This window comes from Mesoplodon densirostris, chromosome 4 (genome assembly GCF_025265405.1).
Source record: "Mesoplodon densirostris isolate mMesDen1 chromosome 4, mMesDen1 primary haplotype, whole genome shotgun sequence".
Lineage (NCBI taxonomy): Eukaryota > Metazoa > Chordata > Mammalia > Artiodactyla > Ziphiidae > Mesoplodon > Mesoplodon densirostris.
The window spans coordinates 121,093,751-121,119,711 of NC_082664.1; the positions used below are offsets into that span (position 1 = coordinate 121,093,751).

At 36.5% G+C, this 25,961-nt stretch overlaps 1 protein-coding gene across 6 annotated transcripts in view; it reads right to left on the bottom strand.

Annotated features, from left to right (window-relative positions):
• Window positions 1-25,961, bottom strand: part of NEO1 (neogenin 1) — a 251,220-nt gene that overhangs the window by 164,920 nt on the left and 60,339 nt on the right. For all 6 annotated transcript variants that reach the window (XM_060097038.1, XM_060097035.1, XM_060097034.1 and 3 more), the window contains exons 2-4: window positions 19,774-20,091; window positions 14,065-14,340; window positions 11,000-11,153 (exon numbers count right to left, since the gene is read on the bottom strand). In XM_060097038.1, coding sequence (XP_059953021.1) covers window positions 11,000-11,153; window positions 14,065-14,340; window positions 19,774-20,091 — 748 coding nt within the window. The remainder of the gene's footprint in view (window positions 1-10,999; window positions 11,154-14,064; window positions 14,341-19,773; window positions 20,092-25,961) is intronic.

Here is a 25,961-nt window from a genome sequence, read left to right on the forward strand (position 1 = left end):
CGGGTTTGGGTAGTCTTCCTGAATCTGATAGGCAAGATTAAGTTTCTGGACAAAGAAAGGAAAACCAGAATCAGATTTGGTGACTTCTCTAAGAAATACCCTGCAAGATCATGACTAAACTTTATCAAGTGGCCTTCCAATGTGAACTATCTTAATTATTTCCTCAAATTACAACTTTATGTGATAGAGAAGCAAGACAACATATAATGGAAGAAAGCAAGAATGACTGGGATAAAAGAAACAGAGATAAGACAGGGTTTGGGTGCCTCAGAAAATAAATTTACGAAAATTAATATCCTATATATTACTCTTGGACAAAATCACAACTAAGTTTCATAAATGGAAAACAATGTTCACAAAAGGGAAACCAGCACTACACACATATGATACCCAGCTGAGAGGAACACAATTTGAAACACTAGCTGGTATGGTACCTTTGAAATTGAGGTATAGCAATTTATATCTAATACTTACACTAAAAAATATTCCTTATACTGCTATGCCTCATATTTGCCATAACTGAGTACGAGTACAGGAGAAGTCAATCTTTCTTAATGGAGCTTATTTTACTTCCCTTAAAAGAAGGCTGGGAGGAAGAACGCCCACTAGCTTATCAGAATTCACTTAACTTGTTCACCTAACATATGGTGGCTTATAGTAAAATGGCAATCAAGCTTTTAAAGCTCCAAAATTCAAAAATGCAGGCAACAGAAACAATAAGTGAAAAAGCATTCGTGGTCAACGGACCCAAATTGAGTGTTGCTGGACACAGGAGTGTATGTATATATGTGTCTCTGAGTAGCCGGGGGTCAGCTGAGGAGAGCTTGGTGTGCTAAGGCTCAGGTCCCCAACCCCAGGCCGCAGACCAGGACCGGGACTGGTACTGGTCCACCGCCTGTTAGGAACCGGGCCGCACAGCAGGAGGTGAGGGGCGGGTGAGCAAGCGAAGCTTCATCTGCTGCTCCGCGTCGCTGGCATTACCCCTGAACCATCCCCCCGCCCCACCCTCCCTGGTCCGTGGAAAAACTTTCTTCCACGAAACCGGTCCCCTGGTGCCAAAAAGGCTGGGGACCGCTGTGCTAAGGAGACATTTCTTTAGCAAAAGGGAAAGGCTTTTGAGCAGATCAATAACAAGATCAGATTTAGTGAGGAAACAAGAGGAGTGGGGAAAAGATTACAAGTTGTAAAGTTAGTGTAATGGTTCAGAGTTAAAGAGGATGAATTATGGCAGCAACAAGAGGGGTAAAGAGAAGGCATAAAGTAATGACCAAGAGATTCTTAAAAAGCTGGATGATGAAGTTAAGGAGAGGGATTTATCATTCATTTAACAGTTATTTATTGGTGTGCCTATGTATGTCAGGTAGCAGCTGGGATACTGCAGTGAACAAAAACAAAATCAGTACTGTCATGCAACTGAGTGGGAAAGACAGACATAAAAAATGGTAGTTCTACAAAATGGTATACCAAAAGAACTTGCCAGGAAATTAGAAATAGACATTTCGCTGGAGAGAATGGAAAATAATAATATCGAGAGCACAAAAGGACTTCTTACACACCCTCTTCCTCTAAAACAGCAGGAAAGGAAGGGTGGGTGAAAGCTAATCTTACATGCTCTTGTTTTTTTTTTTCTTTAAACTTTTTATTTTGAAGTAACTGTAGATTCACATGCAGTACTAAGAAATAATACAAAGAGATCTCATGTACCCTTTACCTAGTTTCCCTCAACAGTAATATCTAGTAAAACTACAACCAAGAGACTGACATTTCCACCACCACAAGGACCCCTCATATTGTCCTTTTACATATAGCCACACCCACTTCCCTCCGTCTACCACCTCCTCATTAACCCCTGGCAATCACTAATCTGTTCTCCATTTCAATAATTTTGTCATTTCAAGAAGAATGTTATGTAAATAGTCATACAATATGTAACCTCTGGGGATTGGCTTTTTTCACTCAGTATAATTATCTGGAGATTCATCCAGATTGTTGCAATTATCATTCCTTTTATTGCTTAAGAGTAATTTCATAGTACGGATAGACATTGTTTGTTTAACCATTCACTCAATGAAGGACACCTGGGTTGTTTCTAGTTTGGGGCTACTATGAATAAAGCTGCTATAAATATACATGTACAGGTTTCTGTGTGAACATAAGTTCATTTCTATGGGATAAATGCCCAAGAATGTAAAATGTTAGGTCATATGGCAGTTGCAACATATTTTTTCAGAAACTGCCAAACAGTTTTTCAGAGTGACTGTATCATCTCACATTCCTACCAGCAATGTCAGAGTGACCCCATTTCTCCACATATTTGACAGCATTTGGTATTGTCACTTTAAAAAAAATTTCAGGTATTCTGATAGGTATGTAGTGATATCTTGTAGTCTTAATTTGCAGTTCCTTAATGGCTAATGATGTTAAACAACTTTTCTTGTGCTTATTTGCCATCTGTACATCTTTTTTGGTGAACCACCTATGCATACCTTCTGCCCATGTTCTAATTCAATTATATGCTTTTTTTTAATACTGAGTTTTGAGGTATCTTTACACATTTTAGATAATACTCCTTTGTTAGAGATGTGGTTTGCAAATATCTTCTCCACTCTGTAGCTTATCTTTTCATCCTCTTAACAGGGTCTTTCACAGAGCAAAAGGTTTTAATTTTGATGAAATCCAGTTTCAACTTTTCCTTTTATAGATTGTGCCTTTGGTGTAAAATCTAAAAACTCTTTGCCTAGGCCTTGGTTCTGATTTTCTCTTACGTTTCTTTTCTAAAATTTCATGTTGCATATTTTACATTTAGGTCCATGATCTATTCTGAGTTAATTTTTTACATAACGTATGAGACTCAGCTTGAGGTTCAAGTTTTTGTCTATGGATGGGTGTCCAGTTATTCCAGTAGCATTTGTTGAAAAGGCTACTTTTCCTCCACTGAATGGCTTTTGAATCTTTGTCAAAAATTAGTTGGGAATTTTTGTATGGATCTATATCTGGATTCTTTATGTTATCCCACTGATATATCGGTCTATCTTTCCATCAACACCATATAGTCTTGATTACTGTAGATACACAGTAAGTCTTAAAATCAAATAGACTGATTCTTCCCACTTAAAAAAAAACTGTTTTAACTACTCTAGTTCCTTTGCTATTCCATATAAATTTTAGAATAATTTTATCTATATTTACAAAAAGTCTTATTGGGATTTTGACAAGAATTGAGTTAACCTGTATATAAATTTGAAGAGAACTGACGTTTTTACTATGCTGAGTCTTCTAATCCATGGACATGGTATGTCTCTCCATTTATTTAGCTCTTCTTTGATTTCTTTCATTAGCATTTTATAGTTTTTAGTATACAAATTTAACAAGTTTTGTTAATTCACACTTAAGATGTGAGCATCTGCAAATGCTACTGTATTTGCAATTTGTGTTCACATGTTCATTGCTAGAATACAGAAATACAATTGATTTTTATGTTTATCTTGTATCTTGTGACATTATTGAACTCATTTCTTAGTTGTAAGTTTTGTGGATTCCTTAGGATGTCTACATAAACATATCTGCAAATAGGGATTGTTATATGTCTTCCTTTCTGATCTATATGCCTTTTTTTTTTTATCTTATTGAACTGGCTAGAACTTCCAGCACTGTGATGGTGAACTTCCTTAACTGGTTCCTAATCTTGATGGGGAAGTACTGTCGTTTGTCATTAAGTATAATGTTAGTTGTAGGTTTCTGTAGATGCTCTGAAGTTATTTTTCTAAGGTTTTTTTTTTAACATAATGAATGGGTGTTGAATTTTGTCAGCAGCTTTTTCTCCACTGATTAATCTGATCAGGTTTAGTTTTTTCTTTTTTTTCTTTAATTCTGGTGGATTGTACTGATTAATTCAGGGATACTAAGTCAGCCTTGCATCCCTGGAACAAACCACACTTATAGAACATGTAACTTTTTATTTATTGCTGAATTCTATTTGCTAATATTTTGTTAAGAATTTTTATGTTCATATTCATGGGGGATACTAGCCTGTTGTGTTCCCTTTTTGTACTTTCTCTGGTTTTGTTAACAGGGTAATAATAGCTTCAATTCCTTCTCTTCTATTTTCTGGAAAGATTGTGTAGAATTGGTTTTAATTCCTTAAACACTGGTAGAATTCTCCAATAAAACTATCTGGACTTGCAGACTTTTGAGGGGGTTTTAAAATTACAAATTTAATCTACTTAAGAGTAAGAGGGTTACTCAATTTATCTATTTCACATTGGGTTAGATGTGGTAGTTTGTGTTTTAGAGGAAACGGTTTGTCTAAGTCATCAAACTTACATGATGTATAGTTGTGTATAGTATTCCCTTATTATCCTTTTGATGTCTGCAGGGTCTGTAGGGGCATTCCTGGTTCAGTCCTAATACTGATCATTTGTGTCTTCTCCCTTTTTTTTCCAGTTCACTGATTATTTCCTCTGTCTCATCAGTCTCTTGCTGAGCTCATCTATTGAGTTTTTCTTTATTTTGGTTATTGTCTTTGTTCAAAATTTTCCATTTAGTTCTCCTTTAAGTCTTCTTTTTTTTGTTTGTTTGTTTGTTTGTTTGTTTTGCGTTACATGGACCTCTCATTGCTGTGGTGTCTCCCGTTGCGGAGCACAGGATCCAGATGCGCAGGCTCAGCAGCCATGGCTCACGGGCCTAGCCGCTCTGCGGCACGTGGGATCTTCCCAGTCCGGGGCACAAACCCGTGTCCCCTGCATCGGCAGGCAGACTCTCGACCACTGAGCCACCAGGGAAGCCCCTTCTCTTTCTTTTTGAAGAGACTTTCTATTTATCTGCTGAGATACTCTATTTTTCCATTTGTTTCATGTGTGTTCATAATTCCTTGTTGAAGCATTTTAATGATGACTGTGTTAAAAATCTTTTTTTAATATATCTTTATTGGAGTATAATTGCTTTACAATGTTGTGGTAGCTTCTGCTGTACAACAAAGTGAATCAGCTGTATGTATACATATATCCCCATATCCCCCTCTCTTGAGCCTCCCTCCCACCCTCCCTATCCCACCCCTCTAGATCATCACAAAGTATCAAGCTGATCTCCCTGTGCTATGCAGCAGCTTCCCACTAGCCATCCGTTTCACTTTGATAGTGTATATATGTCAATGCTACTCTCTCAGTTCATCCCAGCTTCCCCTCTGCCCCCCCATCCCAGGTCCTCAAGTCCGTTTCTACATCTGCATCTTTATTCCTGCCCTGCGACTAGGTTCATCAGTACCGGTTTTTTAGATTCCATATATGTGTGTTAGCATACAGTATTTGGTTTTACCTTTCTGACTTACTTCACTCTGTATGACAGACTCTAGGTCGATCCACCTCATTAAAAATGATTCAATTTCGTTCCTTTTTGTGGCTGAGTAATATTCCATTGTATATATGTGCCACATCTTCTTTATCCATTCATCTGTCGATGGACATTTAGGTTGCTTCCATGTCCTGGCTATTGTAAATAGAGCTGCAATGAACATTTTGGTACATGACTCTTTTTGAATTATGGTTTTCTCAGGGTATATGCCCAGTAGTGGGATTGCTGGTTCGTATGGTAGTTCTATTTTTAGTTTTTTAAGGAACCTCCATACTGTTCTCCATAGTGGCTGTATCAATTTACATTCCCACCAACAGTAGAAGAGGGTTCCCTTTTCTCCACACCCTATCCAGCATTTATTGTTTGCAGATTTTTTGATGATGGCCATTCTGACCGGTGTGAGGTTATACCTCATTGTAGTTTTGATTTGCATTTCTCTAATGATTACTGATGTTTAGCATCTTTTCATGTGTTTGTTGGCAACCTGTATGTCTACTTTGGAGAAATGTTTATTTAGGTCTTCTGCCCATTTTTGGATTGGGTTGTTTTTGCAATACTGAGCTGCATGAGCTGCTTGTATGTTTTGGAGATTAATCCTTTATTGTTTCATTTGCAATATCTTCTCCCATTCTGAGGGTTGTCTTTTTGTCTTGTTTATGGTTTCCTTGGCTGTGCAAAAGCTTTTAAATTTTATTAAGTCCCATTTGTTTGTTTTTATTTCTGTTACTCTAGGAAGTGGGTTAAAAAAGATCTTGCTGTGGTTTATGTCAAAGAGTGTTCTGCCTACGTCTTCCTCTAAAAGTTTGATAGTGTCTGGCTGTACATTTAGGTCTTTAATCCATTTTGAGTTTATTTTTGTGTATGGTGTTAGGAAGTGTTCTAATTTCATTCTCTTACATGTAGCTGTCCAGTTTTCCCAGCACCACTTATTGAAGAGGCTGTCATTTCTCTATTGTATATTCTTGCCTCCTTTGTCAAAGATAAGGTGACCATATGTGTGTAGGTTTGTCTCTGGGTTTTCGATCTTCTTCCACTGATTTATATTTCTGTTTTTGTGCCAGTACCATACTGTCTTGATTACTGTAGCTTTGTAGTACACTCTGAAGTCAGGGAGCCCAATTCCTCCAGCTCCATTTTTCTTTCTCAACATTGCTTTGGCTATCCGTGGTCTTTTGTGTTTCCATATGAATTGTAAAATTTTTTGTTCTAGTTCTGTGAAAAATGCCATCAGTAATTTGATAGGGATTGCAATGAATCTGTAGATTGCTTTGGGGAGAAGAGTCATTTTCACAATGTTGATTCTTCCAATCCAAGAACATGGTATATCTTTCCATCTGTTTGTATCGTCTTTGATTTCTTTCATCAGTGTCTTATAGTTTTCTGCATACAGGTCTTTTGCCTCCTCTAAGATCAGGAACAATACAAGGGTGCCCACTCTCACCACTATTATTCAACATAGTTTTGGAAGTTTTAGCCACAGCAATCAGAGAAGAAAAAGAGATAAACGGAATCCAAATTGGAAAAGAAGTAAGACTGTCACTGTTTGCAGATGACATGATACTATACATAGAAAATCCTAAAGATGCCACTAGAAAACTACTAGAGCTAATCAATGAATGTAGCAGGATACAAAATTAATGCACAGAAATCTCTTGCATTCCTATACACTAACAATGAAAAATCAGAAAGAGAAATTAAGGAAACACTCCCATTTATCACTGCAACAAAAAGAATAATATACCTAGGAATAAACCTACCTAAGGGTGCTTTAAAAATCTGTCAGGTAATTCAAAGACCTGTCATCTCAGTGTTGACATCAATTGATTGTCTTTTCTCTTTTGAGATTTTCCTCGTTCTTGGTATGAATGAGTGATTTTCAACTGAAATCTGGATATTTGGGGCATCATATTATGAGACTCTGGATCTTACTAAACCTTTTGTTTTCAGCTGGCTTCTTCTGACACCCAGAGGAAAAGGGAGTTGTCACCTCATTATGTCAGGTGGAGGCAGAAGTCCAGGTTCTACACTCAGTCTCCACTGATACCTAAGGGGGAAGGGGGGACTCCTCTTTACCTCTTAGCAGGGTTGGGAGTTCTGGCTCCTCACCAGGCTTCCACTGATACTGCACCCCTGGCTGGGTGCAGTAACAGTAACTCATTACTGTTCCCCACATGGCACCCAATGACACCATGAAGAGAGGGTGTCAATGCTACATGGTGCTGAAAGTCCTGACTCTCCACAGGCCTCCTCTGATACCACTACAGTGGAAAAGGGAAGTTGGGAAGGAGTGTCTCTTATTGCCAGGTGAGATAAAAGTCCAGGCTCCCCGTGTGTCTCCACTGATACAGCAGGGGTGGGGGCCTCAATACTTCCCAGTTGGGATGAAAATCTTGGCTCTCTACTTAGCCTCTGACACCATATAGCAGGGAAGATGGGAGACCTCATTACAACCTGGTGAGGGTGGAAGTCTAGGCCTCCCACTTGGCTTTTGCTGGCATGGGAGAGGATAGGGCCACAGTTTCTTATGTGGTGTTTGGCTGGAGTACGAGTGATTATAGTCTAACAGTTTTTATCTTGCCAGGCTGCCTCTTTCCTGGTCTTTTGGCTAGAGAGAGCACACTTTTGGTAGAGCTTTTCTGTTTATGCCTAGTGGTGTTTCCAAGTTATCAGCTTCTTCAGCTCAAGCTGGGACATATGAGGCAAAAACAAAAACCAGGGAACACACCATCATGGTGTTCCTTTGGTCTAAAGGCCCCTAGCCAGTCAATCTTCCTCTCTCCACCTTTCAGAGTCTTATGTTTGTTTTACATATAATGGCTAGAGCTTTTAGTTGTATTTAGCAGGAAGAATACAGAAAAATACTACTCAATCTTCCCAGAAATGGAAGTCCTCTATTTGTTTTTTATATACTCTAATTTTTCTACTATCGTCAACTGTAATAACATTAAGCATCTTTATAACTATAACCTGTTCTTTTGCAGCTGGGTTCTAATCTATCATTCCACTAAAACATGACATTATTTAATTACTAAATTACATATTGCTGTCAGTCACCTTGCACTTTGGCATCTGTATTTTCTAAATTCTCCCCCTTTCAAATAAAACTACTCAATGAATGGGATACATTTCCACCACCGCCCCCACTTCAATACCTATGTTTGGTTTGGATCTGAACAAATGTGATCAAAAGATTAAGTAAATATATCAATTCTTAAGACATTTATAAAAGCCATGGAAATATTTTAAAATATTCATTTTCAAAGAGGTCTTAAAATTAACGATAGAGAAGGATGTCTAATAATTTAAGATTTTTTTTACTAGAGCCAGCCCAGTTACTACCTGGATTTCTAGCCACCTTTTTCTTTCAATTTCTAAATTTCTTTCTAATTTGAAGTCTAAACAATTTATTAACTAAGGTCCATCTACATATCTCATAAGGCTCTGGGAGAAACAGAGATATTTTGAGCAATTACCTGCATCTAACCTGAAGCACTCTTGTGTTCCATTCACCTACTTACATTTTCCTATACTACATTCAGATATTCAACCAAAATATATTGGTCACCATTATCCCTACTCAATTATATGCCAAGCACTATGCCTGGGTCTGGAAACATCAATGTGAACAACACCAACACTGTCCTGCTCTTATATTCTTCTGAAGCTTCCTGAGACAGTGATATATCAAAGCAATGCTTCTCAGACTTTTCTACCATATAACCCAAGTATTCAGAAGCCTACAGAACTCAAGGTTGGAAACAGTCTACTCAATCTTATATCTCCTATTTATCCTTAAAATTCAGAGTAATATTACTAGGAAATTACTAAATTTGTCTTAATTTTCTTCATAGCACTTATCATAAACTAAAATTTCATATGTTCATATGATTATTGCCTGACTCTTCAGCACTGGAATACGAGTTCCGTGAGAGCAAAAACCTCTATTTGGTTCACCACTCTATTCCCTGCTAGAATAGGGCCTAACATAATCAGCATTCAATAAATATTTGTTGAATACTGAATAAACAAATGAGAATCACAGAAATTCTCACTTTTATTTCTGACCTAAGAAATCAAACTCTTATATCATTATTTATCTTCAGAATGTACTTCTATGGCTATGAAATATAAAACTTTTAAAAATAACCTATCTCAGCTTTCCCATTCCTGATACTTTGTTCTAACAGGCAGCCAATTAAAATTTCTACTCTAAGAGCTTGAAATTTTTACCCCCTATTTTAAGGTTCCTTATGTTTCAGGTAGCGTAAGTTTAAAATAATTCCCTTGAAGTCTTAGAAATTCTTTGCATAACATTTAGCTGGGAAAAAGAGTGGGGGGAAAAGGAAGTAAAATACAGCCAGAAGTTGGTGACTGCATAGGTATTCGGCAAGAAATCAGATGATACTTAAGATGATACTATCAGTTTTGCTAATGGAACATATGAGGAACAATCTGATTGTATTCTAGCATCCCCACTGATCAGTAAAGGTTGATCACCAAGCTGACTAGTCAGATATCCCTTTCCATGTCTTGTTTACTGAATGACACAAATTAAGATTATCTGTTTACTTTGAATTACTCAACTGGGAAGCTCTATACTTGCTCTGTCCAAATCAATAGCCACTAGCCACATGTGGCTACTGACACTTGAAATGTGGCCAGACTGACTCAGGAACAGAATTTTAATTTTATTTAATTTTTATTTAAATGTAAAAGTTGAAGTAGCATTAAACACAAACTTCACTGTTTTGGTAGAACTAAATTTCCCTTTCACCTGTACACTGTATAAATTAGTATATTTAGTAGTGCGTGTATACTAGAAATTTTAAAACTATATATGTGGCTTACATCACATTTCTATTGGAAAGCACTGCTCTAGCACAATGGTTCTCAACTGGGGACAATTTTGTTCCCCAGGAGACATCTGGCAATACCTAGAAACATTTTTGGTTGTCACAGCTTGGGAGTGCTATTGCATCTCATGGGCAAAGGCCAGGGAAGTCACTAAACATTCTACAATGCACAAAATGACTTTGCTTGGTAAACAAAACATACCTAACTATCACCACCACCACCACCTCAGTTCTCTTACCAGAATACAACTGAGAAAAGTATCCATTACCTAAGGAAGTAATGAGGGGGCTTGGGAGAGATGACAGGTGGTTCATGTCAACAGAAAAGGCTGGTGTGTAAGATGAAAAATTTGTGATCATACAAGGAAGCTGGTATGATTTTAAAAGACAAAAACAAAAGAATGAGGAATACATTTTCTTTTACTGTCTAAGTAAAGAAAAAAAGTACTATCGACAAAATGCATATGAGAGTAAGTGAGACGTCTCAGGTAGTCAGGATCAGAAACTCTTGCAACAATTTAGGGAAGGAGGTCCTAAGGCCTGAATTTAAGTGTACTGCAGCTCAGAAAAAAACCAATGGAATAATTAGCCCTTAATATCTTAAAAGCATTTTTTTCTTTAAAAATCCTAATCATATACGGCAATATAAACATATTTCAAGAATGATAAATGGGCATCATGATATAGTTAAATAAAAATGAAAGATATAATCGTTTTAAAATTAATCAAGAGTCCCAAATAAGATCAGACCAAGCCTCACACTAAGGCTGAAAAGGCTTTTAGGCAGACATTTTTACCTTTCTGTGTCAAGTGCTTCCTCATTTTTCATCCATCTAATGGTTGGAGTAGGAAGTCCCGAAGCAACACATGGTAACACTGCACTCTGACCAATGACTCTGACTAAGGAAGAAGGTTGTTTCAAAAATACCAAGTCTGATGTAACCTCAGGATCTAAAAAAAAAAAAAATTTAAACAAAAGACAATAATTAAGAAAGCACTTTACCACTTTAATGATAAAGAATGGCAAATTCCTATTCAGTCTGTGTGGCTTTATACAACAAAATAGTTTAAGCAAAAGTGACAAGAAAATTCCATTTAAATTAGCAAACATTTCTTAATAATTTCCATGTTTAAAACTTTGTGCTAGGCTCTCTGGAGGCCTTAAAGATGTACAAGTTATAGCTCCTGCTTTCAATGTGCTTACTGGTCATCCGAGTGAGATCTGACATGAATCCCCTTCATTTTAAAAGATAACATAAAGTAAATGCTTCATGAGTGGTACAAATAGAAAAAAGATTGGGCAAGCTCAGGACCCTTAGCAGTATCCTCCCCACTCACAGGGATACCACAAGTGGTTTCTTTTCCTTCCCTACACCTGTGTGTTACTTCTGAAAATCTTTGATCTTCATGCTTTGACTTTCTCACTTAGACTGTCAAACCTTTGATTTTATAATGGTGCAACTAACAGGCTACCACTATACGTGTATTCACTTCATACAGCTGCCCTCTTATGAGCATATGAAAAGGCCATACTCATAGGGTAGAAGATAGGGTTCTCTACTAGATGGGGGTGATATTTCTAATGTTAAGTTTTGAGAAAAAAGACTGTTCTCAGGCAGAGATGTGACTTTTATCCTCATACTCTTAGAAAAAGATGTTCTATAGCCATGGTAACAACCACCAGAGCTGGCTTTAAACTTATGTAACCAGTCGATGACAGTTCTGCAGCTATGGTAACAAGTAAACACCGTCTAATAGTTCAGTACAACTCACTTCAGTGAACATGCCTTTGAAAGCCAACCAATGAGTTTAACCAATGCCTTTAAAAGTCAGCCATTCAGTGGTGGAATCCCTTGCTTCTAAGGCTGACACTGCTCTCATCTCTGTAACCAACCATAAAACATGCTTCTATTACTGACATCAACCCATCCCAGCCTCCTAACCAACACACCAAGAACAATGTCTTCCCAAAAATTTTACAGGAGATTAGCAGTTTGCATTATTCAAGGTGACTATGCTTCACAAGCATAGCTCTCCCTTAAGTAAACAAAACATTCCGTACTTTTTGTTTCAGATATTTTTCATGGTGGCTCATCCTTTTGACACCAAGAATCTTATTTACTTGAATCTGGTTTTAGGATTTGCTTGACTGCTACCACAGATTTAGAGAAAAAATATGACCTCTGTCTGCTATCAAATATGCCCTCTGTCACATAAAAGCAAGTCAGGAAGTAGGCAGGAAGACATCGCTATATAGCAATAGTTCTTTTTCACCTTGAACTATTTACCTAGAATTAATCAAATTTTGATCAAAACAAACAAATCTGAACACATATTTATTGGCTTCTATGTGCCAGTTACCATTCTCAGCAGCAGAAAAAATTCCCCACCCTAGTTGAGCTTACATACTAGTAAGGGGAGAAAGACAACAAATAAAAGACATAGTATGTGAGCTGGTGATATGTTCTCAAGTAAAATGAAGGGCGAAGGAGAAAGCGCTGGGGCACAAATGGAAGACTGTTGTTTTAAACAGTGGTCAAAGAAAGCTTCACTGATAAAGTGATATTTGAGCAGAGAGGTAAGACCATGAGTCAGGCAGAGATATCTGAGGGAAGAGGATTCCAGGCAGAGAAAATGGCAAGTAGAAAGACCCTAAAGCAAGAGCATGTTTGGAGTGTTCTAAAAACATAAGGTGGCAATAATCAGAGTGAGGGAGAGAAGGGTATGAGATGTAAGAAGAGAGATGGGGGAGGGAGGTGGAATTAAGGTTATACAAAACCTTACAGGCCAAGGACTTTTAACATTTGCTCTGAGATGGGAAACCATTAGGAGGTCTTGCGCAAAGATGTGACATGATCTAATAAACATCTTAAAAGATAACTGTGGCTGCTGAGCTGAGAATACACTGGGATAGGAATGATAAGGGCAAGAACGATGACGACAAAGAAAGAAACTGCATTTTAAAAAACCAGTTCAAGGCCCATTAGGAATACTCTCAAGAGTGGCTGCTCATAATATTGGATAACATTGGCCTCCCTTTGCAAGCCAATCCATAGGCTAAAAACATGCCTACAAAATGGTTATATATAAAAACGGTCCAAACAATGTAGGGATGGTCCAACTCAGATTTGAAATGAGAAATATGGAAAGAATCAGGCATGTAGCAGTGGGAACAGAAGCTGAAAGGTCATGAAACACCAAGAGGGTAGAGGGACTATGAGGAGCCACAAGTGAGAGGACGTGATGAGAAAGCAGAAGTTACAGAGCTGAGAAAAGACGCACAAAACATATTATGAGGAAAGCCAGTAAGGGCAGAAAGAATGAGAACCCACAAAGAGAAGGAAAGACAGAAAGAGGAGTGTTCATTAAAATGGGGGAGCATCACAAAGATCCAAGAACTCTTGCTCACCAGTGTCTCTAGAGATGCTGTACTAACAGTTACTACTCTGCCCATCCCTTATATGAACCAGCCTGAGTGAGTCCCTGATTCTTATAAGTAAAAAGACTTAACTATAAAAACAACCCTATTACAGGGAGGTAAGAGAACTACAAAAAGTATGCTATTGGGGGACAGAGCAGAAGATAGAGGTTTGACAAAAGACACAGAGCTAATGTTTCTTTGGCCACAAAGAATGCCACAGATACTTTATTGCTTGGTAAATTTTTACTGACCAACACATTTGCTAAAAATCTGTCTGGTATGTTTTCTTCTTTTCTCTCCCTGTAAGAAACTGAAACTCTTTACGCTGACATTAATACCTCACCCCACACCTGTAACAGTGGTTATTAAAAAAAATTCTAACTGAACAATTTTTATCCATTAATAAACATAAAGCCATCAGTGCTGATAATAAACTAATACCTGGAAGAACTTTTAATTCAACTTCATCACTATACTTTGGTGGCCCACCACTTTCAACTATGCAGCGATAGAGTCCCCCATCTCCTTCAGTTGCGTTGCTGATAACTAGTGTTCCACTTGGAAGTTTGGTAAGTCTATCATCCAGAAGAAGAGGCTGTCTGTTCTGTTCCCACCTCACAAATGGGACCAAATCTGCATTAACTTCACAATTCAGAATTGCACTGTTCCCAACATAAACCGAAGAAGGTTCTGGTTGGCTGGAAAATCTTGGAAGACCTAGGCAATAAAGAAAATGAGAAAATAAGAAGTAGTTAAGTATTACTTTAAAATGTAGTCATAGGAACCAGGAGCAAGTCAGCTTGTGTGGCCACATGTGTAGTGGAACCAGGGTCAAGAAGGTCCATGGGTCAGGATATTGGCTACATACAGGGATACAGATCAAGTAAATTAAATGTACTAGGAATCACTGGAGTGAGATTCCTCACAGTTGAAGCAAGGCACAAATACTAAAAGCAGAAGGGTAGAATAAATCCCATGGTATTGCACTAGAACAGAGGTATCAGTGTAAACTTAACAGTTTTATCAAACTATAGATGTATATAGAGAGATGTATATCTGGATATAAATGTATATGCGTAAAATATATATACATTTCATATACAGTTATTACAGATACACACACACACACATACTAACTCTGTCCAGAGAGCCCAGAATCAATGTCACTTCAGCAGCAATGTGTACATATGGTGACCTAATCATGATTTCTAAATACCATTCTCCACTAATGCAGCTTGGAGAAATTGCTGATTCTAGGACTGGAGTAGGGAAAGAACAATATGAGTCTGGAAAATCTTGTGAGAGAAAGTAAGGAAGTATCTAAAGAATAACAGGGACATATCAAAAGGACACAGAAGTCAGATCAAAAGGAGTTTCCTCTGGCTAAATGTGGGATAATGATCATTAATGCAGGAAGAATCAAGAATGGATGCTAAAACTAGAAAGTGAAAGTTGGATGAAGAATAGGATATTTACAGAGTATCAAATTACTTCTTCTCAAAATACTTATTACTAATTAATAAAAGTACAAAATATTTATTAACTTTAGAGTAGAGAAACATAGTAGAGACAATCTTAACCAAGTAATAAAAGTTAACTTCACCAGTAATGGAACAAAACACCACATGCTTCCTGATATGATGCACTAATAATACAGCATCACTTCTGTGATATTTCTCCCCAAAATGCAAAATCTGAATCTATTCATGGAGGAAAATTAGAAAATCTGAACTGAAACAAGGATAAACTGAAGAATGGTTTGAGATCGTAAGAATCTAAGGAGAGAACTACTAAGTAAAACTTGTAACCCTGGACCAGAAAGGAAGGGGGATGATGGGGCAAAGTTTCTGCTTTTGTTTTTTCTGCTACTAAGAACATTATTGAGACAACCAGTGAAATATGAATTGTATCTATGGATTAAATGATAGTATTTTATTAAGGTTAATTTCCTAATATTGATGGATGTTTACTTAGGAAGAGGTCCTTGTTTTTAGGAAATGCACACAGAAGTATTTAGTTTGGGGTAACATCTGCAACTTACTCTTAATGGTTTAAGAAAAAATTTTATGTGGGTACATGCATACTAGATGATAAGCAGATGTGGTAAAATGTTAACAATTGCGTAATCTGATTGAAGAATATATGAGATTTCTTAGTTTCATTCTTAAGACAATTCCACAAATTTATAATTATTTCAAAATAGAATATTAACCAAAAAAATGTAGTCATAAATACTTTGTAGATGCCACAGAATGTAATGGTTAAGAGCAGATATACAAGGATCAACTGCTCCACATCCTCATTTGGTACTGGCATACTTTTTGACTTTTAGCCACTCTAACAGGTGTGAAATGTGGTTTTAATTTGCATTTTCCTAATGATTAATGATTTTGAGCATCTTTACATGTGATATCAGCTACATCTACATTTTCTCTTATTAAATGTCTGTTCAAGTCTTTTGCCCATTAAAAAATAGGGTTGTTTTTCTTTTTATTGTTGGTTTGTAGTAGTTATTAAAAATATATTGTAGCCATGAGTTCTTTTTTAAGCATATACTATGAATATTTTCCCCAATCTGTGGGCTGACTATTCATTTCTAAAGGTGTCTTTGATGAGCAGAACTTCTTCTTATAATAAAATCTAAATTATCTTTTTTTCTTAAAAAAAAAAGAGATATACAGAAAAACCTAGTGGTTACGGGGGGAGAAGTGGGGTGGGGACACAGGGGAAGGGGAGTGGAAGGTACAAACTATTGGGTATAAGATAGGCTCAATGATGTACTGCACAACATGAAGAATATAGCCAATAATTTTATAATAACTGTAAATGGCAAGTAACCTTTAAAAATTATATAAAAATTAAAAACAAATTTTAAGTGACTCTGATACGCTCAGAACACAACAAAATGTTTCTTCAAAGACTAGCAAACATTAAATAATGAGAAACATAATTCCAGGTTTTCTAGTTCTATGATAGTCAATTAGTCTATATGGAAATGACACACAGGTTGTCTAGCTCTGCTACAAATTTTTTCTTATTTTTTATTTCAAGGGGATTTTTGAAGGAAAGAAATAAAGATAAAATTAACCAAATATCTACTTTTCAGAAATTGGAAAATTAGAAGCAAGAATTAACAAAGATAAACAGAAACTAATAAAGTAGAGGAAAAAAGGAATCAAATAAAACCAAGAACTAGTTCTATTTTTAAAAAGTCAAAATATTCTCCCTCCTGTGCTCTCATGAAAATGAGTAATTTTTTAAAATATAAACCCACAACAACATATGGGAAGTTGGCAGACAAGAGATTTCAAAAAGTTTCTGGATAGGGAAAGCAGATGGAGGAACTAGTAACTGACATATCGAGGCAGAAAACGCTGCAGCTTCTTTTGCTCACAAGTAGGAGGCCAGTTTGTCCTGCTGTCTTTGGAGAATTTCAGGAGAAAAGAGAGAGTGGGAGTGAGGCATGGGATTGACAAAAAGGGATTAACAGTGTTTGTATTTAGACTACCCAGTTACCTCACCTTTGGGCACAAAACACCCACAGCCAGGGGACTGTCCAGGCAGTAAAAGAAAAATTTCTGCTGGGGAGATATGAGACAGCCCAGAGAAAAAGACCTCTCATATTTAATTCTATGAGCTATCTACTTAGTGTGCTTTCAAAAATTCCCCTCTTGCTTGACTTAGCCGGAGTCAGTTTCTATTGCTTGCAAACAAAGAACACTAACCAATAGTTTTTCAGAACGGCAATTTAGCAGGAGCATATTTTTGGGGGGCAGCATTTTTTTAAAAATAGTTTTACTGAGGTACAATTTATATATGATAAAGGCTACCATTTAAAGTGCACAACTCAATGGTCTTTAGTATATGCAGAGTTGTGCAACCATCACTATCATCTAATTTTAGAACATTTTCACCATCTCCCAAAGAAACTTTGTATTCACTTGCAGTCATTCCCATTCCTTGTACCCACCCCTTTCCCACCCCCTTCATGCCCTCATTCCCCCCATCTCCAGTCCTATTCTATTCTATAGAAATAAAGATTTGCAAAAGTTTGTTCACTATACTACTGTCTACAACAACAAACAATCTTTATCCATCAAAAAGGGAATTTTTAGATAAATCACAATATATACAAATACAATGGATACTATGCAACTATTAAAAAGAACTTCTATTTATGTCTTAGCTTAGATATTATTTCCTCCTGATACCCAGGCCAAGAGCAGGTTAAACAAATCTCCTACAGAATGTTGTTTGCAGCAAAAGAACTTGGGTTTTGTATTAAAATTGCCTATTTACTTAGGTATTAGGTCAAAAATGTTTCCTAAGGGATATGAAAGCTAAAAGGAATGATGAACAAACCTAGAAGAGGAGAAGAAAGAGAAGAAAAGGTGGAGGACAGGATTAATAGGCAGTGAGGAAGCCGTGAACAAAGGCCAGAGGCAGAGGATGAAAGGGAAGTGAAAACATTCAGTACTGCCAGAGCCTAAAATGAGGTGAGGGTGGTGATGGTGGTAGGGGGCAGGGACAGAAGCAGAACGGAGTGTTAGGAACGAAGCTGGAGAACTGGAGGTCAGCTCACGAAAGGACTCAACAGGCCTGTTAAAGAGTTTAGACATTAACTTGACGTTGTTTACTGGAGAGCCACTGAAGGGTGAGAAAGAGTGCTCTGACCACAGAGTGGAGACTGGGCTGGAGGAGGGAAAAAATGAGGTGGAAGACAGTTACAAGGTTGTGATGAGGGATGACCAGGAGCAGCCTCAGGAAGGAGCATGTGGATCAAGTACAGAGGAATTAGGAAGCAGAATTCACTGGATTTGGTAATTGGACGTGGGGGACAGCGGAGAGGAAGGAGTCAAGATTAAAAGCCCAGCTTAAGAACGTGAATGATAAACAAAAGCTGACCTAAGTGACATTACAGGGGCAGTCAGTCATAATGCTAACTTAGTTATCAACATTTTGGAGAAAGTATGGCAAAAAGATTTTTGAAAGAAAGAGAAGAAAGAAAAAAGAGAAAAGGCAAACTGTCAAAAAGCCTGATTCTTTTCTCCTTTTATTTTTCCATCCTCAATCTGTGATTATGAAATAATTACAGTGGCTGTACATCACACTCAAATTCAACCTTGAGTACTTGGCTGCAAAGAGAAAAAGAGCCATCACACTCTGAATGAACAAGCAAATACAGCCTGTAGTGAGCAGGAGGTGGGGAGTCATGATTCTAGAGTGGGAACAAGATGGGAAACTACTGTCTCCGTCATATTCTTTGTTCACATGTTAGCATTTCACCAAGGTGATAATAAATATAAGACTTAAAGATAAAACAACTTTTGTACAATCTGACCCTTAACAGAAACTTACTTCATCTGGTTCTCAAGTGTAGAAACACTGATCTGAGGACTATAATATCTACTGCAAACAGTATGACCTCTTTAGGAACCATAGCTTATCTTTCTAGATCTTTAATTGTTCTTACACTTTCTAACATTTTTCAAACAGGAATGCGCTAAAAGAGAGTGAACTTTCCTCTTTACAACTTTCTGCTCTTTATATATATACATATATATCCTACGGATTTTTTTTTAATTTTTAATTTTTAATTTTTGGTGGGCCTTCTCTAGTTGCGGTGAGTGTGGGCCACTCTTCACTGCAGTGAGCAGGCTCCCCACTACGCTGGCCTCTCCCGTTTCAGAGCACGGTATCCTACAGATTTTTAAATAATCCAATTAAATGGCATTTCCTTGGTTAAGGCATAAAGAACCAAGACTGACTATACTACAAGTTTTACAAAATCATGCTAAATAGTTATGCAGGTAGGGTAAAAGTTCACAATCAAAGTGACAATTTTCCTGCACAACTTCTTTTGCCATTTCCAAGTTAAAAAGGTAAAAAGACCTGGCTCAGTACTTCTGATAGCAACTTTAAGCCATCTAAACCATTAGAAAGTGGAAAAGTGCTGTAGTTTACTCCCTACAGCACTGATCAAGTCCTAGCATAATCCTATACACCTGGTATATGCTCAACAGATACTTGTAAAATGAGTGCATTTGCTGTAACCAGTTTAATGAAAACTCTAAGATAATACTGCTTTTATCAAGATTTACCCTTTATAAAAATTTTGAAAATACAAATAAATTACTCAACAAAACTTACCTGCTACTGTGAGCTTGGCTGTTCTGCTGACAATAGTTCCAAGACTCTCAACAGTGGCCACACACTGATAATAACCTTCATCAGGTTTATTGTGTTTGGAATGCACCACATTGCTAATAAATAAAGACCCATCTGGGAGAAGCTGGCGTCGATCGTCTGACACTAAGTTTAAAAAAGTTCCATCTTTTTTCCATTCAATTTTTGGAGAAGGTTCAGAATATGCTGAACAGTTTAGTATACCAGAAGAGCCTCTAATTGAGAGGGTATCCACTGGTTCCACCAAAAAATAAAATGGAGTGAATGTCCGAATGCTGGATCCTGCAAAAATAATAAAGAAAAAGAACAAAGTTAAGCAAAACTTTCCTCTACTACTGCTGTAAGAAAATATAACATGTCCGAAGATTATTTTTAAGTGGTTTCCCCCTTAGGTATGATACACAAATACAGTCATTTCACTATGAATATCTAATAAATAAAATCTACTTTTTATTAGGAAATCAAAATTTGACCCATTTAGAAGAACATTAGGAAAAAAGACCCTGCTAGCAGAGATAATCCAACCTTGTTAGATGATATGAGTATCTAGTAAAAGTTTTATTTCAAACCCTACAATGGGATTTAGAAATATTTAAAATTACGGTATTCAAAGTGAAATTTTCTACAGAATGTAAAGGAGGTAGAAAATTGAAATGATTCTTTGTTAATACGGTATCTTGTCTATGTTTATCAGCTATATTTCTTTCATAAATTCACTATACATACCCTTTGTCCATTTTTCTAGTGGATTATTCATTCTATTGACTAAAAGCAATTTTTGGACATAGCTATCAAGTTTTGTAAATGTTCTTTTTTCTACTTTGATATTATGATTTTTGTTATAAGAAAATACATTTTAACTACATAAAAGTAAATGTTACATTTAAAAAGGTTTTCTTTATCGCAAGAATATTTTTTAAAATTCAGCTTTGTTTTGTGCTAGTACTTTTGTGGTTTCATGTTCTATATTTAATCTTCATCTAGAATTCATTTTGATGTAAAGACCACTGGAGGGATCAGGTTAATTTTTCTAAGTCTTCAGCCAGTTCTTTGAACATGGAAAAAACATAATTTAAAGAAAACATTTGCTATAAACCCTATATTCTCAGCCAGAGAAAGCTTTCCAACTTAGTTTTACCTCTTTTTTTCACGAGAACTACTGATCAACTCCTTTGTGAACAACTCGAGTTGGAACCAGATTTCTTCATATGAACAAATGAAACCAAGACTTTTTCAAATATATATCTACACAGCCCTTTATTTATAGGTTATTTACATTATGAATTTAAGTATGACACTAATTCTTTATTACATAATAAAAGAATAGTTATAAATAAATATGAAACACACTGGCAGAGGAAAGGAAATAATATTCACTTGGTTTAACATTTTCCAACACTTACAATGATAAACAAATTCCAAATAGACTAAGCACCCTTTCCCAAACACCATGAGGGGTTTCAATCCCCATTTGATGAATATGAAACTGATTCTTCAAGTCCTAAAACTCTTGAAAGTGAGCTTTAGGAATTTTTCAGAAGTAACCTACAGTAATTTGCTTCTGATTACTATAAAAATTTTTATATTGCATTAATTTACTGGAACTATAGTAAAATAAATCAAAATATAAACTTCAAGGCAGTAAAAAATGGTTAGATAAGAAAATAGTTATACAGAAAAGGTATAAAGGTAATTTAAGTCTTCATTATACCACCCAAATTTAAACAACTCAGAGATGTATTAGATTGGCAGTTAAATTATGCAAATTAACAATTTAAAATAGTCATTACCTATATTAATAAAAAAATTAATTAAAAAATTTGGACAAAGTCTTTGCCATTTGACAAAAAATACAAAAAAAAATTACACCAATGTAAATCTTTTACAGTTTAATGTTCTATCTTGATTTTGATTTTATTTCATTTAAGAAGCCTATGCCGGGCCTCCCTGGTGGCGCAGTGGTTGAGAGTCCGCCTGCCGATGCAGGGGATACGGGTTCGCGCCCCGGTCTGGGAGGATCCCATATGCCGCGGAGCGGCTGGGCCCGTGAGCCATGGCCGCTGAGCCTGCGCGTCCGGAGCCTGCGCGTCCGGAGCCTGTGCTCCGCAACGGGGGAGGCCACAACAGTGAGAGGCCCGCATACCGAAAAAAAAAAAAAAAAAAAAAAAAAGAAGCCTATGCCACATCAACCAAGTTGAACAAAAGAGTATATGTGTTCAAAAAATTAAGAAAAAATTATACTCATGAAAGTTTACAAATGCCTTTGAAAAATCAAGGCACTTCAAAATTTTACCAAAAATATCCATCCATTCAGTATACTTAGAATATAGCATTGCTTAAATATTTACATTTATCATCTTTTATGTTATTCCCTCAGCAGGGGGTGACCTAGTATATTCTTCCTTCACTTAAAATCTCTCAAAGGCTTGCCACTACTTTTTATTTAAAAAAAAATCTAAATAAACTCCTAAACTGGCTTGCCGCATCACTCTGTGACTGGCCTCTGCCTACTCTCCAGGCCCCTCCCCTTGAATCACTCTTCCTTCACCCGGTAAAGCATGCTGCACTCCTGTCATACAACATCTGCCCTCTTCACACAAGCTATTCCCACCAGCACCCCTCTCCAATTAACTACTAGTCTTCCCTCAAGCTCAGCTTAAATATCACTTTCTCAGAAAAGCTATCTGTCCCTAAAGCCCAGGCAAGATTAGTTTGCCCTGTTACAAGCAGGCATGGCATAAAGTAATCTATCCACATAGCACTTCAAATGTATGCATCTTTAAATGTTTGTAATAACTTATTAAGGCAGAGAGAGTCGCCAATTTTCTTGGTTCCTGGTACCCTTATTTGTTCAGTAATTTTTTTCATGAATTCCTTAGGCTAAAAGAAATACCTAAGAGTTCTGGTTGTTAGGTTCAAATGAATGAATAAATACTTGTGTCTTAACAAGTTAGTACCCTTTTGAAAAAATAATACACATAAATTGAAAGATATTTTAACTTCATCTTTCAGTAACCACAATTACTTATTATGGGATGTGTGCACCTACTGGGCTTTGCACAACTTCTCAAACCTTGAAATCCCATTGGACATTGCCATCCTCATTTCCTGTTCCACACATTTCTGCATGATACTTGCTTTTTATCACAGTGACCACCAAAAACTCAACTTCACGAAGATATCGCAGCATCAAGATGAAAGCAGCACAATCAAATGTTGAACTGTGAACTACCTTGACCTAGAAGTTTACATGGTGTCTAACAGATATGTTTCCCTAAAAAGTCTGAAATATTCCTGTAAGTTCACTGAGGCGCTGTGGGGTATCTCAGGGTACAGTTTGGGAACTGCAGGTTTACAATCTATCTTTCTCCAGTGTTTTTATTCACCATATTCCCAGTGCCCACCTAGCACAGTGGATGGTATCAATCTTTAGATTATACAACCAGATAACTTCTAAAAACTTCCACTGCTTAAAGTACTAATGAGACCACAGGTTCCATTCCAATATAGGCAATTAGTATCACTCTCTTGCATAATATAACTTACTAACAAGCAGGGTTTTCATTAATTTTGATGAGTTTTTTAAAAAAAAAACTATATAGAAGAGCAAAGAACACCAAGAAGCGCCAAAATAATTTAGAAGAACAAAGTAAAGTAACTGCACTCATCAGTTACCAGTATTTATAAAGCTACAGTAATTAAGCCACTATGTTCTGAAACAGGGAAAAACAGAGTCACATAACAAGCTACAGAGCCCCAAAATAGAGCTATATATATTTGGAAACTTAATATGCAGTAGAGATGGCATTTTGGGAAAAGGATGAATTACTCAACAAATGCTACTAGGGCAACTAGTTATCCATAGAGGAGAAAACTGGGACATCTACTCACAACATATAATAGACACGTGTTTCTGTGTATCAGGCACTGTTCTAAACATTATTTACATACTAACCATACAATCTTCACTACTATCTTATGAGATAGGTACTATTATTATTCCCATTTTAAAGGAGGAAACTGAAGCACAGAAATGTTAATTAACTTGTCCAAGGTCACACAGGTACAGTAAATGACAGAACCAGAGTCTGTGATCTTAACCACACTGCACCACCACTCATATACATATAGAAAAATACATTCCAGACTTATAAAAAAATTAAGTCATAAAAATTTTAGGAAAATACAGGGAGAGAGTACCCTGGAGTTAGGCAACCTTTTAAATCAAAATAGGAAATCTCAAAGCTAGAAAAGATAGATTTGCTTTACTTCACTGTGTTTAAATTAAAAAACAAAACAAAACAAAAAAACTCTTGTATGGCAAAATATCATAACAAAGCAAAAGAGACCAGACTGGAGGAAAATATATCACATATAACAGGTAAAAGATTTAAAAGGTCACACCACTCAACAGAGGGTGAAACTGTGTTCCAATAAAACTTTATTTACAAAAACAGTCAGCAGGATGGATTTGATCCATTGGCTGTAGTTTACTGATTCCTGCCTTAGAATATTTAGCAAGCAAAAAACGAGTAAGCTATGTTTCAACTGATCTGAAATGAGTTCTGTGAAAAATGGACAATGCAGACATATGCATATGATTGTAGGAGCACTGAGAAACATAGGAAAGTACACTTCAGGTTGTTACGACCTGTCACTGGGAGGGGAAAGATGGGAGGGGACTGGTGGGGGATGGGGGGACAGGGAGGGAGGATAAAAATCCCCAAGCACAAGTAAAACAATTCTGTGATAAAAATCAGCTTGTATGCAATCCACTGATAAATATTATAAACATGTATGTGGTAGATATGGGTGTATGTTTACACTTGCGTGAATACCTAAAGGGATAGACTTAACTAGTCACCAAAACGGGGATCATCTCAGTGTGGTGAGATTTCAGTTGCTTTTTAACTATTTCTTTCATCTTTGGTATTGTCTGAATATTTTACATTAAAAATAGTATTGTTTCTTTAAGCAGAAATAAAGCTATTTTCATCTTTATATTTAGTGTACATAGGAGGGGACAATATGAAAAGTCTGGGGTATATTCATATACTTAGATTGAATAACTGTCAAAATACATATATTTGTTAAATAAAAAACATCCAAGTTTTAAAATGTGTATAACATGACCCCACTTATACTAAAATATATGTACACAGGTATATATATATGTGTGTGTGTATATGCATATAATTAAATGTAAATATAGAGGGGAAAGTCTGGAAGAAAAGTCAACAGAGTTTTCTCCTGGGGAGAGCAGCAGGATTGGGCTGCTGATGGAGAGTGTATAGGGAGAAGGCTTTTTACTCCATGGATTTCTGTATTATTCACTTTTAAAAATATGAACAATTGCTTATACATTCTTCTTGTCATCTTTTTATTTTATGATAAAAATTTTTTTGTTGTTGGTGGTGATTAATCCTTTGCTGAGGACAGAGGTTTATTTTTCAAAAGATCCATCACCACTGTCTTTAACCACGTTTCCTTTGTCACAGTAGAAGAGTTATCAGACACTACACCCTGGCTGACTTCGTATAAAAACTGTCCTGTACTTCTCACCAGGGTCCTGATTCCCTATCCACTTAAGTTTGCTTAATTTTAGTTTACTACAACTAGAGTCACTGTACAAATTATTCTGAAATAGGCTTAATGATTCTATCTCATCTCTTCTACGTTCCCAGGTCTCTGAAAATTTCTCACTTCTTAATGGAATAGCTCTCACTTCTTGATAGACTGTTCCTCACTTTTTGATAGAATATTTCACACTTCTCGACAGAATTCCATCTTATGAAAGGAAAATATCCACAGGGAACTCATTTCAGTTGGAATCCCCCCACCCCCAAATATCAACAAACCATAACACTCACTGCACACTTTAATTATGTGGCCAATAATTATTCTAAATTTTACTGTACCCAGAGTAAAAAAAAAAAAACAACAAAACACCACGTAGTATATAAATACTAGCAGAAATAAAATGATATCTAGCTGTCTTATTGCTCAAAGAGGTTCAAAGTTATTGACAGTAGCAGAAATACAGAACAGAAGGGTAAGCAAACATTTCTATACACCTACAAATATAAGCATTCTGTAGAATGTTATTCATCCTAGGAAAATTATCTCTTCACTATAAGCTAAGAGACTAATGT